Source organism: Salmo salar, chromosome ssa12, assembly GCF_905237065.1.
Source record: "Salmo salar chromosome ssa12, Ssal_v3.1, whole genome shotgun sequence".
In the NCBI taxonomy this organism is placed as follows: domain Eukaryota; kingdom Metazoa; phylum Chordata; class Actinopteri; order Salmoniformes; family Salmonidae; genus Salmo; species Salmo salar.
The window spans coordinates 63,707,178-63,725,025 of NC_059453.1; the positions used below are offsets into that span (position 1 = coordinate 63,707,178).

Genomic DNA, 17,848 nt, shown 5'->3' on the forward strand with positions numbered 1-17,848 from the left:
AGCTTACGTAGGCTGTTCCTGAGGAAATAGAAGCAGTCAGGCTGATTTGAAGGAGTCAGTCCTACGCTACCTGGTGGGGTGCAGTTGTTGATGGGCGACTGAACGTAGGTGGAGCGGCGTTTGGTGGGCATGGGTAGTGCCATCTTCTCCTCCTTGTGTTTGGCCAACGCAGCCTGCACCGCCTCTGTGTGGATATCTGGGACAACGAGAGAGAGAGAAAGAGAGAGAGGGAGTGAGGGAAAGCGGAAGAAATTACAATTTTGAATTTGGATGATTGCAAAGGTTAGGGAATAAGGATGGAGAGGAAGATGAGAACATCCAAGGTAAACATGAGTTTTTCTAGAAAAGTATGTCTGAAATCTAAGTGAATCTGCCAGTCACGGAGATATTTAAAATAATAATAATTATTACATAGATACTGATGCATAAAGACAATCACTGTTCCGTCAACACAGTTAAAGCTGAATGGAGGTTTGACTTTCAACCATCAGAATAGGAGAGATGGCAGTTAGGTCCTGCTGTAACAGGAAACCACAGTCTGTTTGCTGGAGAGAGAGGGGCTATCATCATGCTCACCCATGCTTATATATATACACACACACACACACACACACACACACACACACACACACACACACACACACACACACACACACACACACACACACACACACACACACACACAACCAGAAGATGACCAGAAGACACATCAGCACTTTCTGATACATATTCTGATTGTGTCGTGAGGAAATGTAAGAAAATCTACATAAACCATCAAAACACAACACATTGCATAACCAACACTATAGAATGTCATAAGATAACATTTGATTCTACTAAAAATAGAAAGTTATTCTGTTTCCATTCTTCCTATACGCTGCATGCGTGATCATTCATCGCCATAGAAACATGAGAGAATAACCGTCACACACGTCTGAGAGGCATCTCCATGGCGATAGCAGAGGTTGCCGGGTGTTAAAATGTTAAAGTTGTTAGGTGTCTGTCCTCTACCTCTCCGGCCCTACACGACAACCAACAATGAACAGCACAGGCAGCCAGACGCGATCAGAGCCCACACAAATACACACTTGCAGCACCTCAGCCTAGCAACACAAACATACCCTACACACACCCATGTAAGCGCATATAGGCTACATACACAAATACACACTTGCAGCACCTCAGCCTAGCAACACAAACATACCCTACACACACCCATGTAAGCGCATATAGGCTACATACACATGTGCGCCAGACTATGTGGATCTAAACATCATCATATCGCTGATAGCTAATTCTCAATCTCTCAGTCCTCTTGCTCACACCCTCCCAGTATTCCTTTCTCTGTAGCTCTACCCCCTCCTCTATCTCTCTCTGTCGTTCTCCCCTTCTCCCTCTCTCCCTCTCTCAAGGAGACTGAGGTGTCAGCAGGTTCTTTATAAGGACTGCTGGAGTGTGACCCACCCATCGCTGCTCTTCCCTGACCCCTCACTCTATCCCTCCTCTCTATCCCCCTCTTATTCCCTCTTATTCCCTCTTATTCCCTCTCAGTCCTGCTCAATTTCTCTGTGATATTCCTCCGTTATCCTGTAATAGAACAGTGTTTGCCCTCAAACGTCAACCTCTTCAAAGTCCTTCTCCATTATCCCTGCATCCTATTTATTTCCACCTGGCTACCAGCTCTCATTTCCTTTCCCTCTTTCCCAATCCTTGCCCTGAATCCAGTCGGACTTCCAGCAAGATCCCCTGAGATTCCTTCACACATCAAATGGAACTTGAATCATTTTTGCTGTTCTCTCTGGTCAGCCGTCCTATTAGCTCAAACAGATCCCACACAGTGGTGGTCCTTCCGTTCTTCATCCCCCAAAACTCCACTCCACAATGAGGTATGGGAGCTAGTGTGCGTGTGTGTACGTGCATGTGTGTCTCACGTGAGAGGCGAGACCAGTCTGATGCAGAGGCTGTCCAAACAGGGATGGGAGGAGAGAGAAATGGAAGGAGAGAGAAATGATAGAGTATGAAGCTGCCTAGAGGGAGGACAAATGTACACTGCATGTACCTCTAGTAACAGAAGGAGAGAGAGGACAGAAAGACTCTTATACACTTCTCTACAATCCTTTGTTCTTTCATGTCTTCTCAACCATCTAACGATCCATTCTAACACTCCTTCCCTGTACTCTATAGAATCTACAAAATAATTATATGGTGCCGAGTTCCTCCTTCCTGTTTAGTATTCCCCCTGCTCTCTCCACAGCCCAGCACATTGCCAAGCCATGACATCACTCCCCAATCACAATGTGAGGGATCTGGCCTCTTGGGCTCCCCTTTAGAGGGGATGCTGCTACACACTGTAGGGACTTCTCTTTCTCCACAACCCAACAGGACACACACACACACACACACACACACACACACACACACACACACACACACACACACACACACACACGACCTCAGCCAGCACTCACAATCCAACACGCACCTACAAAGCAGCATTGCCCTTTCATTGGTATATTTGCGACCATTACAGGATTACAAGATTCTGCTTCAAACCAGATTGGACCATAAATTGACTATATTAATGCTTATATTGACTGAAATGAAAAAGAATAATGAGAATGACTGGACTTCCCAAGGCGACCTAAAGTGTTGATTTAAAAAACGGAAACAAGTTGTTGCCCACCTGATCGGTAGCGGTCATCCCTGGTCCCTCCGCTGCGGTGCGGTCGCCGAGAGCGACGATCACGGTAGCGGGAAGAGGAGCTGGGGGGAGGAGCCTGGGTGTGAGCATTGGCATGGGTGGAGCCAGAGGCGTTGCTAGGACCAGGAGCCTGGGCATCATAGGCAGGGGGGGGGGCTTCCACTGGGGAGTACAAAATAATAGTAGATGACTAGGAGACAAATAGACAGTACACAAAGTATATAGTATATACAGTGCATTCAGACCCATTCACTTTTTCCACATCTTGTTATAATTATTATTCTAAAATGGATTTAATTATATTTTTTCCTCATCAATACCCCATAATGAGAAAGCGAAAACAGCTTTTCAGATTTTGTTTTGCAAAAAAAATTTTAAAATAAAAATACCTTATTTACATAAGTATTCTGACACTTTGCTATTAGAGTTCGAAATTGAGCTCAGGTGCATCCAGTCTCCATTGATCATTCATGAGATGTTTCTACAACTTGATTGGAGTCCACCTGTGGTAAATTCAATTGATTGGATATTTATTTGTATTTTTCTATTTAACCTTTATTTAACTAGGCAAGCCAGTTAAGAACAAATTCTTATTTACAATGACGGCTACACCGTCCAACCCCGGACAACGCTGGGCCATTTGTGCGCCACCCTATGGGACTCCCAATCACGGCCGGTTGTGATACAGCACACACTTTTCTATATAAAGGTCCAACAGCTGACAGCGTATGTCAGAGCAAAAACCAAGCCATGAGCCTATCGAATGGTGCAGTGGTCTAAGCTACTGCATCGTAGTGCTTGAGGCATCACTACAGACCCGGATTCGATCCCAGGCTGTGTTATAGCCGGCCGTGACCGGGAGACCTATGAGGCAGCGCATAATTGGCCAAGCGTCGGCTGGGTTATGGGAGGGTTTGGCCGGCCAGGATTTCCTTGTCCCATCGCGCTCTAGCGACTCCTTGTGCCGGGCGCCTGCAGCTGACTTCGGTCACCAGCTGGACGGTGTTTCCTCCGACATATTGGTGTGGCTGGCTTGCGGGTTAAGCGAACAGTGCGTCAAGAAGCAGTGGGCTTGGCAGGGTTGTGTTTCGGAGGATGCATGGCTCTCGACCTTCACCTCTCCCGAGTCCGTAGGTGAGTTGCAGCGATGGGACAAGACTGTAACTACCAATTGGATATCATGAAATTGGGGAGACAAAGGGGTAAAAGTACAACAAATAAAATGATACAAATGAATAAATAAAACAAGCCATGAGGTCGACGGAATTGTCCGTAGACAGGATTGTGTCAAGGCACAGATCTGGGGGAGGGTACCAAAACATGTCTGCAGCATTGAAGGTCCCCAAAAACACAGTGGCCTCCATCATTCTTAAATGGAAGAAGTTTGGAACCATCAAGACTCTTCCTACAGCTGGCCGCCCGGCCAAACTGAGCAATTGGTTGGCCCATGGCTTGGTTTTAGCTCTGACATGCACGGTCAACTGTGGGACCTTATATAGACAGGTGTGTGCCTTTCCAAATCATGTCCAATAAATTCAATTTACCACAGGTGGACTCCAATCAAGTTGTAGAAACATCTCAAGGATGATCAATGGAAATAGGATGCACCTGAGCTCAATTTTGAGTCTAATAGCAAAGGGTCTGAGTACTTATGTAAATAAGGTGTTTGGTCAGGGAGATGACCAAGAATGTGATGGTCACTCTGACAGAGCTCCAGAGTTCCTCTGTGGAGATGGAAGAACCTTCCAGAAGGACAACCATCTCTGTAGCCCTCCACCAATCAGGCCTTTATGGTAGAGTGGCCAGACGAAAGCCACTCCTCAGTAAAAAGCACATGACAGCCCACTTGGAGTTTGCCAAAAGGCACCTAAAGGACTCTCAGACCATGAGAAACAAGATTCTCTGGTCTGATGAAACCAAAATGTTACTATTTGGCCTGAATGCCAAGCGTCACGTCTCGAGGAAACCAGGCACCGCTCATCACCTGGCCAATACCATCCTGGCCAATACCATCCAATACCAATACCATCCCCCTGGGGTTGTGCCGTGGCGGAGATCTTTGTGGGCTATACTCGTTCTTGTCCCAGGACGGTAAGTTAGTGGTTGAAGTTATCCCTCTAGCGGTGTGGGGGCTGTGCTTTGGCAAAGTGGGTGGGGTTATAACCTGCCTGTTTGGCCCTGTCCAGGGGTATCGTCGGACGGGGCCACAGTGTCTCCCGACCCCTCCTGTCTCAGCCTCCAGTATTTATGCTGCAGTAGTTTATGTGTTGGGGGGCTAGGGACAGTCTGTTATATCTAGAGTATTTCTCCTGTCTTATCCGGTGTCCTGTGTAAATTTAAGTATCCTCTCTCTAATTCTCTCTCGCTTTCTCTCTCGGAGGACCTGAACCCTAGGACCATGCCTCAGGACCACCTGGCTGATGACTCCTTGCTGTCCCCAGTCCACCTGGCCGTGCTGCTGCTCCAGTTTCAACTGTTCTGCCTGCGACTATGGAACCCTGACCTGTTCACCGGACGTGCTACCTGTCCCAGACCTGCTGTTTTCATCTCTCTAGAGAGAGCAGGAGCGGTAGAGATACTCTCAATGATCGGCTATGAAAAGCCAACTGACATTTACTCCTGGGGTGCAGACCCGTTGCACCCTCGACAACTACTGTGATTATTATTTTTTACCTTGCTGGTCATCTATGAACATTTGAACATCTTGGCCATGTTCTGTTATAATCTCCACCCGGCACAGCCAGAAGAGGATTGGCCACCCCTCATAGCCTGGTTCCTCTCTAGGTTTCTTCCTAGGTCCTGGCCTTTCTAGGGAGTTTTTCCTAGCCACCGTGCTTCTACACCTGCATTGCTTGCTGTTTGGGGTTTTAGGCTGGGTTTCTGTACAGCACTTTGATATATCAGCTGATGTAAGAAGGGCTTTATAAATACATTTAATTGATTTGATTGATTGATCCTTACAGTGAAGCATGGCAGCATCATGCTGTGGGGATGTTTTTCAGCGGCAGGGACTGGAAGAATAGTCAGGATCGAGGGAAAGATGAACGGAGCAAAGTACAGAGAGATCATTGACAAAAACATGCTCCAGAGCGCGCAGGACCTCAGACTGGAGACGAAGGTTCACCTTCCAACAGGACAGTGACACTAAGCACACGGCCAAGACAACGCAGGAGTGGCTTAGGGACAAGTCTCTGAACGTCCTTGAGTGGCCCAGCAAGAGCCCGGACTTGAACCCGATCGAACATCTGGAGAGACATGAAAATAGCTGTGCAGCGACGTTCCCCATCCAACCTAAGAGCTTGAGAGGATCTGAAGAGAAGAATAGGAGAAACTCCCCAAATAGAGGTGTGCCATGTTAATGTGATATTTCATTTATTTTTTTCATACATTTGCAAAAATGTATAAAAACCTGTTTTTCCTTTGTCATTATGGGGTATTGTGTGTAGATTGATGAGGGAAAAAACAACTAAAGAGTAAAGCTCTGTCACTCTGTCATTTTCATGGATACAAACATAAAAAGAGTTCAGAACTCTCTAGGCTTCCACTTCTTCCCTCTCCTACTAAGGCCCTTGGGATATGACCCTTGACCTGACCTCTAAGTGACTTAATCCTCACAAGATGAAGAGAATATTGCTGCCTCTCAAATAGAGATTCATAATCACAATCTTCAACTCACAATCTTACAAAATGTCATTAGGATGTGCATGTGCTTTTACATCATACTGCATTTTCAACAAAATGTTAAAGATGTTTCTAAAAGGGTTCCGTCTAACCATAATAGAACATCATGACTAGGGATATTTTGTAAAGGGACAGAACATTGTAAACAAGGGAGCAGCTTTGCTCATCGCCGAGAAATGCTATCTGAAATTGTTAATATTTACAGACAATCAACCCAGAAAGGAAGTGAGCGAATAAAGAGGGAAGTAGAGAGGATAATGCGCCAATCAGAGTTCAAAAACGTGTATGCATACGCACAGCAGTGTTCTGGAATATTGGACTGTTGGCTTTTATGCATTTCAAATTCTCAGCGCGGCTCAACCAATTTATCCAACCGTCACCCCCATTCAAATGAACAGAAGACACGTACGCAGAGCCGTGCTGGTTGGGAATTTTGGGGAGGTGCGCGGTGTTGGGCTGTGCGTCGGTGGTCTCAGAGCCGCGTAGCTATGTCACAATGGGCCGCTGGACTATCGTGTCTCTGCATTCGTGGACTGGAGTCTGGAGACACTTTAGTGACCGGAGCTACCACTGTGAGGCAGCAGTGAGCACCAAGCAGATTCGACCATGTTTCTTCATCTTCTTGATGGAGGAGAGAAAAATAATCCTTATGACGAATTTTGTAAATAATCTAAAATCAAACAAAAACAGTAGTTGAATATTGAAGGTATGTTCTCATAGGCCTGAGTGGCATTATGGGGAGATGTTGTATCCAGGATAAGGTCAATCAAATCACATTTTATTGGTCATGTAGACAGTTTAGCAGATGCTATAGCGGGTGCAGCGAAATGCTTGTTTGTTTCTCACCTGGTGTATGAATAAAGAAGGGAAGCAGAAGTTTAGTCCTTTTCTTCTCATATCCCTTCTGTGTGATATCACCTGAGAAAAGAAGAGAACATTGGTCAGTGACGTGATCAAACAGACATACAACATACACAGATACTAATTCAGCAGGCTGTACATATACATAGGCTACTGTCTGCATCAAACCTACAGTGGTCAAACAGACTCAGTTGAACAAAAATGAGCAGTGTGTTCTTTATGTAAAGAGCAAGTGCTATTTATTCATTTTGTTAACTTATTCCTCAGAAAAGTTACTGTAGTACACACACAGAGGCAGAAACAAACACAATGTCCAACTTTGATGAAGAAATACTAGAATATTCTGACCAAACAGTTTAAGGATTACAGAGTAAGTGGTTTTCTTTTCATGTCTGAAATCTTCAGACATTTGGGGGAAATATCTACAATGATACCTTGATGGCAATTTTTTTTACTCTTTTTGCCTCCTCTCTGTGGATTACATAGGAAGAATTCCAATGCAAATGTTATTATGTAAGAAATTTGTCATCAGTATTTTCGAATGGCACCGGACCACCCATACACCCTGAAACTAATGCAAAAAGGCAAACCGGGGATAGAAACATAATTGAACTGACTGTAGTTGGATTCCCAACTCCCACATCAGACCTTGGCAACCCTGGTAATAACCCTCTATCCTAAACAAGGTGTGGTGTATTACCTGTTCAAACACAGGCCTTTTATAAGTCACTCCCATTTGAGACAGAGAGTGAGAGTATGAGAGTGTGAGAGAGAGTGTGAGAGAGTGTGAGAGAGAGTGTGAGAGAGTGAGAGAGAGTGAGAGAGAGTGAGAGAGAGAGTGAGAGTGAGAGTGTGAGAGAGTGAGAGTGAGAGTGAGAGAGAGAGAGAGACACACAAGGGACGAGAGGGACGAGAGGGAGGGAGACGGAGGGATTAAGCAAATTAAAGAAGGAATGAAAAGAGGGAGAAGGAAAGACAACAGAGATGACCAGAAAACAGTGATAGATTAAAGTAGCTAGCTACTAGTGTCAAGTGCTTAGCGGCAGTGCTCTGGCGGAGAGAAGGACGGATGGAAAGACATGTGAGCTGGATGATGAAAGTGTTGGTGTGACTCCAGTGACAGGATGAAAGGAGGAAGTGGAGGAAGAGAGTGAACTAAATATGGAGACACATGGATGCCAGAGCAGGATGGGATGAATCAGAGATATACACAAGAGAATGAGGGGGAGGACAGAGGAGGAGAAATAAGATAGAGGAATAATATGGAGGAGGAGAAAGAGACAGGGGGGAGAAGAGGAGAGTTAGGGGAGGAAAGGAGGGGTACACAGAGGTGGATGAGTGCTGAGTTGGTGTGATGGCAGGTCATAGTGAGCTTGTGTCTCAGTCAGCTCTCTACTTTCTCTCTTTTTCTCACTCTCTCACCCGACCTAGCTATCTGCCTGAGAATCTGGCCTTGAAGCAGAGCAGTCTCTCTGCCAACCGCCTCCGTAAGCACTGACGCCACGCACACACACACACACCCCCCCCCATCTGGAATGCATTCCCCTCGCCATCACCCCTGGTGAACACAGATGATAAATATGTCCTCCCTCAAGCCCCCTGTCCTACCTACCCCCTCTCCCTGAACCATGGGAGCCAGCCAGGCACTATCTGACCCCTACTGGGCCCACCACTGTGAGCAAAACCTAGCCAACATTAAAACTGCTGTTATCATCATCATTATCACCACCACCATCATCATCTGAGTTCAATTTGAATGAGGCCTGTTAGATCTGGAGGAGAGGAGTATTAGCTGCCTCATTGAAAATCTGCACCGTACACCCCAATCTCACCACTTCACATAAGGTCTGCCTACTCAAGGTGCAACATAGGGGGCCAAAGTCCAGTCAAACAGAAAGCCACTACTCTAGCTGGGACTAAGACAGCTGTCAGGGTGAATGGAACTACACATTTATTCTAACAAGTAAACCAAAGCAGCAATAGTCCAAGGGCCTCTCTGGCAAACAGAGGAACGCTTAAGGAATTAACAGCTGTTGAACGAACCCCTGACTGCCCTGCCTCCAAATCAACTCCGTCCAACTTGGTCCGTTATTGAAACATTATATCACAGGTGCTGCTGAGTCTGAGATTACGTTCCAAAAACGGTTAGATAATGAACAATGGTTTCCTGTGTCTGATGCTTCACCCAATCAGAACGGGTGATCTGTTTATCTGAGGCCAGAGATGAGATTCCTCCTTGGTCGTATCATCTGGGAAAGCTCTCAGTGGGCAGCGAACCGAAACCCAGATTACAAATTAGAAGCTTGCCTGAAGACACACACAGGCAGGAAAAGCCAAGGTGAGGTTTAGATGTTCTAGTTGTGCCAGTCACCTTCTATAGGGATTCTATAGGACTAAAGCGATTAGAGGAGGGTTTCCCCCTGAAAAGACAGTACGCAAACACTCTACATAATGTACACATATGTTTGGACTCATCCACAAGATCATTTTGGACACAGATACCGATTCACGCTCACACCCACTCAGATTGTCACATCTACCACAGTGAAATAAATAATTACTATCCCCATTGGGCATGGAGTCAAGGACAGTGTGTTGTTAACGCAACTCCCCAGTGCTGTGGGTCACAGCATACGCGAGATACAGCGGCATTATACAAAACACACTGTCTGTTCACGTTAGCAGGTTAGTTAATATAATAATAATATAAATAATATACAGTATCAGTCAAAAGTTTGGACACGCCTACTCATTCCAGGGTTTTTCTTTATTTTTACTATTTTCTGCAACCAGATGGGATGGCGTGACAACATCATGAAGCTGGTTGAGAGAATGCCAAGCGTGTGCAAAGCTGTCATCAAGGCAAAGGGTGGCTACTTTGAAGAATCTATAATATTAAATATATTTGTTTAACACTTTTTTGGTTACTACATGATTCCATATGTGTTATTTCATAGTTTTGATATCTTCACTATTATTCTACAAAGGTAGAAAATAGTAAAAATAAAGAAAAACACTTGAATGAGTAGGTGTGTCCAAACTTTTGTATGCCACTTAGACGCTTTTATCCAAAGTGACTTACAGTCATGCGTGCATACATTTTACGTATGTACGGGTGGTCCCGGGAATCGAACCCATCTCAACGATGTACTACCTGATCTACAGAGGACCACACTGAGCTACAGAGGACCACACTGAGCTACAGAGGACCACACTGAGCTACAAAGGACCACACTGAGCTACAAAGGACCACACTGAGCTACAAAGGACCACACTGAGATACAGGACTATTCAGTATTTACTCCCTACTGAATACACTCACACTCAGAAACAGAGTTAGTCTTTTTTTTAAAGACAAGGATGGGAACAAGCTAACACTACCATAAGTAATGCATGAACAGTACAGTTGGCCTGGCTTACTCACACAACTTATTTTTAGCTCATGTGAGCAGACTGTTCCACTGAAGAGGGAAGAGGGATGTGGATGGGGGTGGGGCGACTGGGGCAAACCGTTCTCAAAGTAAACACTATTCCATCTGGGTGATTTCAGATTGATCTCTTTATTTTCTTGATGGCGCCAAAAAAAGCTACATCCCTGCAACACCAACTCCACACTGCCCTATCCCAGCTGGGCAAAAGGAATACCTATGTAATAATGCAGGTCATTGACTATAGCTCAGCATTCAACACCATAGTCCCCTCCAAGCTAATCATCAAGCTCAGGACCCTGGGACTGAACACATCCCTCTGCAACTGGATCCTGGATTTCCTGATGATGGGGCTGTAGTGGAGCGTGTCGAGAGCTTCAAGTTCCTTAGTGTCCACATCGCTAAGGAATTAACATGGTCCGCACACACCCAGAGGGAACGACAGAAGGCGCTACAGAGGGTGGTAAGTACATCACTGGAGCTGAGCTCCCTGCCATCCAGGACCTCTATACCAGGCGGTGTCAGAGGAAGGCCTCAAAAATTGTCCAAGACTCCAGCCACCTAAGCCATAGACTGTTCTCTCTGCTACTGCATGGCAAGCGGTACCAGTGCACCAAGTCTGGAACAAACAGGACCCTGAACAGCTTCTACCCCCAAGCCATAAGACTGCTAAACAAGACTGCTAAAAATAGCTAATCAAATGGCTACCTGCATTTACCTTTTTTTCATTTAATAGTACCCGCAAAACATCAGTCTCAACGTCAACACTAAGGAGGCAAATCAGGGATGCTGGCCTTCTAGGCAGAGTTGCAAAGAAAAAGCCATTTCTCAGAATGGCCAATAAAAAGAAAAGTTTAAGATGGGCAAAAGAACACAGACACTGGACATAGGAACTCTGCCTAGAAGGCCAGCATCCCAGATTCCCCTCTTCGCTGTTGACGTTGAGACTGGTGTTTTGCGGGTACTATTTATTGAAGCTGCCAGTTGAGGACTTGTGAGGCGTCTGTTTCTCAAACTAGACGCTCTAATGTACTTGTCGTCTTGCTCAGTTGTACACCGGGGCCTCCGCTCCTCTTTATATTCTGGTTAGAGCCAGTTTGCACTGTTCTGTGAAGGGAGTAGTACACAGCGTTGGGTTTTCTAATGATCAACTAGCCTTTTAAAATGATAAACTTGGATTAGCTAACACAACGTGCCATTGGAACACAGGAGTGATAGTTGCTGATAATGTGCTTCTGCACGCCTATGTAGATATTCCATAAAAAAATCTGCCGTTAACTGCTACAATAGTCATTTACAACATTAACAACGTCTACACTGTATTTCTGACCAATTTGATGTTATTTTAATGGACAAAAAAAATTGCTTTTCTTTCAAAAACAAGGACATTTCATTCAAGGGTTTTTCTTTATTTTTACTATTTTCTACATTTTCAACAAATTATATGACAATGTTGATAACTGTTTGGTTTGTTATCAAATATCTTAAGTGTTTGTTTGTAGAGTGATTCAATGGGTTTCAGAATAGTAGTTCCTGCTTGTGACCAGACAATATCTCTGATGTAGGAAGAGCATAGCATAGAGGGAGAATGTGTGACATAAAAACAAGTCTACCTGAAATCATGTCACAGTAGGCAGAGGCTTAACCTCACTGATATGTGTGACGACCCTCCCACTCTGTCTGCCGAATTCTTTCTCTTTGCTCTTGTTTTCCTTAATAGGATGTCGGTGGGCGGAGCCGGGAGGGTCGTCAGCGAAATGGGGCACACCTGGGCTCGGGTGTGTCCCGGGATAAATACACCTCTTCCCCATTTATTGAGGAGACTCTCTCCATGCAAACACACTGATAGAGTTTGGTTGTGACATTTTTTTGTGGCCGGTTTGTTTGTTTGTTTGTTTGTTTGTTTGTTTGTTTGTTTGTTTGTTTGTTTGTTTGTTTGTTTGTTTGTTTGTTTGTTTGTTTGGGCACCTTTCAACACCCCTCGCTGTCACATTTATACACGCAAATACTCACTTACACTACTGATTACTGACTACACACACCATTGTTAATTCTATTTAGTTTACTACAGTTAATAAATATATTTTGTTATTCTTTATCTCCACTTTGTCTCCCTTTTTGTTACGAACTTCGAGCCGGTTCGTGACATATGATAGAGGTGATGAGTTGGAACCAGGAAACAGGATGACATATGGTCCTCCCACTCTTCCTCTGCAGCACCCTACATGCACTGATGTGTATTCTGTCTGTGCGTGTGTGTGCTCAGCCATGCTATTTAAAGCTGATGGAAATACTCCATAAGGCGATCAGAGGGAGCATGTTCAAGATTACAATGTTTCATATCGTTCCAAGACCTAATGATTTTAACGGGATTTTCTTTACCTGAAATTTGGCTATGGTTGCTGGGCTAACTGTTTGGTATTTTGTACAACATCTGAGCGATGATGGTTTGAGTGTAGCGCATGTGTGTTAGGGCTGGGCGATATGGCCAAAAAATCATATCACAGTATTCTTCCATTTTTTGACGGTTTGATAGTATTTATATTTTTGAATAAAAGTTCTAAATTTGCTTTCTGAGTAGTGCGTGGCCCTCCTGTGGCAACACATACATTCAAAGTGATTTCAAATGGGTATTTCTCCATTCTGATTGTTTTAAACTGTTCAATTCAACTTTTTTTTAAATACTGCATTTCCTTCAATTTATGCATTTCTTACAGTCATTTCAGACACAGCGGTTGGAACCAAAAATCAAAAATCTGGACTCATCAGACCAAAGGACAGATTTCCATCGGTCTAATGTCCATTGTTCGTGTTTCTTGGCCCAAGCAAGTCTCTTCTTCTTATTGGTGTACTTTAGTAGTGGTTTCTTTCCAGCAATCGACCATGAAGGCCTGATTCACGCAGTATCCTCTGAACAGTTGATGTTGAGATGCGTCTGTTACTTGAACTCTGTGAAACATTTATTTGGGCTGCAATTTCTGAGGCTGGTAACTCTAATGAACTTATCCTCTGCAGCAGAGGTAACTCTGGGTCTTCCTTTCCTGTGGCGGTTACTCATGAGAGCCAGTTTCATCAAAGCCCTTGATGGTTTTTGCGACTGCACAATTGTCCGCATTGACTGACCTTCATGACTTAAAGTAATGATGGACTGTCGTTTTTCTTTGTTTATTTGAGCTGTTCTTGCCATAATATGGACTTGGTCTTTTGCCAAATAGGGCTATTTTCTGTATACCACCCCTACCTTGTCAAAACACAACTGATTAGCTCAAACGCATTAACCTGTTGTGGTATAATATGCATATAATTAGTAGATTTGGATAGAAAACTCTCTAAAGTTTCTAAAACTGTTTGAATGGTGTCTGTGAGTATAACAGAACTCATATGGCAAGCCAAAACCTGAGAAGATTCCATACAGGAAGTGCCCTGTCTGACAATTTGTTGTCCTTCTGTAGCATCTCTATCGAAAATACAGCATCTGTGCTGTAACGTGACATTTTCTAAGGCTTCCACTGGCTCTCTAAAGCCGCCAGAAAGTGGAATGGGGTGTCTGCTGTCTCTGGGCAAAGTACAACAGCTCTGTTTGTAAGTGGTCAGCCTGGGGACAGTGAGACTGAGATGCGCGTTCACGAGACTTCTCCATTTTTTTTTCTTTCAGCCTTTGAATGAATACAACGTTGCCCGGTTGGAATATTATTGCTGTTTTACGAGAAAAGTAGCATAAAAATTGATTTTAAACAGCGTTTGACATGCTTCTAAGTACGGTAATGGAATATTTTGAATTTCTTTGTCACGAAATGCGCTTGTGCGTCACTGATTGGATAGTGACCTGAACGCATGAACAAATCGTCAGTATTTGGATATAACTATGGATTATTTCGAACCAAAACAACATTTGTTGTTGAAGTAGAAGTCCTGGGAGTGCATTCTGACGAAGAACAGCAAAGGTAATCCAATTTTTCTAATAGTAATTCTGAGTTTAGTGAGCCCCAAACTTGGTGGGTGTCAAATTAGCTAGCCATGATGGCCGAGCTATGTACTCAGAATATTGCAAAATGTGCTTTCGCCGAAAAGCTATTTTAAAATCGGACACAGCGATTGCATAAAGGAGTTCTGTATCTATAATTCTTAAAATAATTGTTGTGTATTTTGTCAACGTTTATCGTGAGTAATTTAGTAAATTCACCAGAAGTTTTCGGTAGGTATGCTAGTTCTGAACATCACATGCTAATGTGAAAAGCTGGTTTTTGATATAAATATGAACTTGATTGAACAAAACATGCATGTATTGTATAACATAATGTCCTAGGAGTGTCATCTGATGAAGATCATCAAAGGTTAGTGCTGTGGTTTGGGTTTATGTGACATATATTTGTAAGTAGCTCTGGATAAGAGCGTCTGCTAAATGACGTAAATGTAAATGTAAATATATGCTTGCTTGGAAAATGGCTGTGTGATTATTTGTGTCTATGTACTCTCCTAACATAATCTAATGTTTTGTTTTCTCTGTAAAGCCTTTTGGAAATCGGACAACGTGGTTCGATTCAGGAGAAGTGTATCTATAAAATGGGGTAAAATAGTCCTATGTTTGAGAACTTGAATTATGACATTTTGTGGTTTTAAATTTGGCGCTCTGATTTGTCACTGGCTGTTGAATAGTGTGGGACAATTTCGTCCCACCTCCCCTAGAGGGGTTAAGGAAAGAAATTCCACAAAACAACTATTGCTAAAAACTCTAACCTCAAAAGATTGGACATTGGAACATTAGTTTTGAAATCCAAACGTTTGGAATGGTCGGGGGGTATTTAAAGAATAATCCTGTCAAATATTTATTATTTTGTGATGTCATTAAGGATGGTATAACTAAACAACTGTATCTATGAGGGTGTACACTTTCCAGTTATCAGGTTTGCATCTAAATATTGTACGAAATAAAGTATTAAGTATAAGAATACTTTTGAAAAGATAAATGTGACTTTATCCCTCTAAATGAGAATTGTTTTTCATATAGACTTTTGCTCAGTCGGTAACCACGCCCAAGTGGGCACAGACATTGTGTCAACGTGATGGAACCGCCCTCCAAGGCGAGTGTTTATAAGTACTTGCTGAAGAATTAACATATCAGACCAGAGAACATGAGGACTAGTCCACAAATGGTTTAAAACTACCAGACCGGAAAATAGTAAGACCCTCTGAAACTCTCGGGTGAAGAAGATAAAGGCTACACCGGAACATTCAGTCTGCAGCTGTTTAAATACTGGTAGTCTAGTAAACTCAACCAAAAACCATGGCGTGTGTAACATTTGAAGGATCCAGTCTAACGAACCGAGGGAAGAACAAGTCCCTGTGAACACTCCGTGGTACACCTCTGAACTATCCAATCTAATGAACACTCCGAGACAAAGAAGCATACAACCACAAAGGACTTTGTGACATCTGGATGACAAACCAGAGTCTTACACCCCTTGATAACTTCCCATAGAACATCGAGTTCAACAGAGAAAGACATCTACACGTAAAATATGTTGCATTTCTTTTCTGAATGAGCGGTCATTCATGTGCAAAGTATTCATATTCCCATGAGCATAACTTTTACATGTATGTACGATAAGTTGACTCTGTCTCTCCCTACATGCCCCTCCCTTTCCATTGTGTAACCAAACGGTCATGTTTTTGTTAGTGCACTAGGGACTTTAGTCATTGTATTATGCTAGTAATCAATAACCTATACTGTGTGTGTTTATGTATTTATGTGTGATTATTTAGTTAGTAAATAAATAATTAAGCCAATTTGTGTATCGCCGATTCATCACTTAGGCTAGGGTTCGTGCAGATTTACGAGGTCAACGACGTTCAGAATGAGACTGATATGAGGAAATGATCGGTTGATGACTGGTACGATATCGATATTTTCTGAAATATTCTTGAGGTAATTCTGGAAACGGTAACTCATTAAACAAACTTTTCCCGTGGTGCCCCAGATTCCTAATGATTTAATTGTTACATGATTAACCTCTTGACGGTCGCCTAGGATAGGGGGCGCCACAGCGCATTTTGAAAAAAATGTGTGCCCATTTTAAAAGGCCTACTACTCAAACTCAGAAGCTAGGATATGCATATAATTAATACTTGTGGATAGAAAACACCCTAAAGTTTCTAAAACTGTTTGAATGGTGTCTGTGAGTATAACAGAACTCATATGGCAGTCAAAACCCCGAAACAGATCGAAACAGGAAGTGGAATTCTGAATTGCTGACTCAACTTCATCACGTTGCCTATTAGTCACACCGTGAGCTATGGTTCATTGAGCACTTCCTATTGCTTCCACTAGATGTCCCCAGTCTTTACAAAGTGATTTGAGTCTCCTACTGTGAAAACTGACAGAATGACACGCTGTGGAACGTGGTCACACGGAGAGGGCCATCACCATTATGACGCCGGCGCCCCTAGCTACCCTCCCCTTTCGAAACGTTTTGAAACACAATGCAATCGTCCCCCTCGAATCTTATTGGAGCTCTGGTTGAAAAAGGCCCTAAAGATTTATGTTATACAACGTTTGACATGTTTGAAAGAACCTAAATAAGAAAAAAATGCATTTTGTTGAAAGAGTAGCCCCGCGCACGTCGGAACTTTTGGTGCAGCCTTCAGAACGCGCTAACAACAACAAGCTAATGGAACATAAAGGATGAACTTTTTCGAACGAAAATACATTTGTTGTGGACCTGGGATTCCTGGAAGTGCCTAAGGATGAAGCTAATCAAAGGTAAGGGATTATTGACAATAGTATACAAGACTAGATTTGATATGCGATTGTTCCAAGATGGCGCTGACCTGTATTGCTAGCCTATTGTTCTGAGTATCGCATCCCCTTTTATCGTAAAGTGTGATTACCCAGTAAAGTTATTTTTAAATCTGGCATTACAGGTGCTTTCAAGAGATATTCATCTATAAATCTTAGAATGACAATATTACATTTTAAAAATGTTTTCGGATAGTAATTTAGTAAATTGTAGCGCTGTTTCATCGGATGCATTTGAGGGAAAATAGTTAGTCAACGTTACGCACCGATGTAAAATGCTGTTTTTATATATAAATATGAACTTTATCGAACAAAAGAATGCATGTATTGTGTAACATGATGTCCTAGGTGTGTCATCTGATGAAGATTGTCAAAGGTTAG

The 17,848-nt window shown here is 43.3% G+C and overlaps 1 protein-coding gene across 6 annotated transcripts in view; it reads right to left on the reverse strand.

Annotated features, from left to right (window-relative positions):
• LOC106565592 (disco-interacting protein 2 homolog B-A) overlaps positions 1-17,848 on the reverse strand; it is a 74,592-nt gene that overhangs the window by 28,935 nt on the left and 27,809 nt on the right. For 4 of the 6 annotated variants that reach the window (XM_014132884.2, XM_014132882.2, XM_014132883.2 and 1 more), the window contains exons 2-4: positions 7,229-7,300; positions 2,684-2,863; positions 8-196 (exon numbers count right to left, since the gene is read on the reverse strand). In XM_014132884.2, coding sequence (XP_013988359.1) covers positions 8-196; positions 2,684-2,863; positions 7,229-7,300 — 441 coding nt within the window. The remainder of the gene's footprint in view (positions 1-7; positions 197-2,683; positions 2,864-7,228; positions 7,301-17,848) is intronic. The other 2 variants (XM_014132886.2, XM_045691640.1) reach the window with 1 other exon arrangement.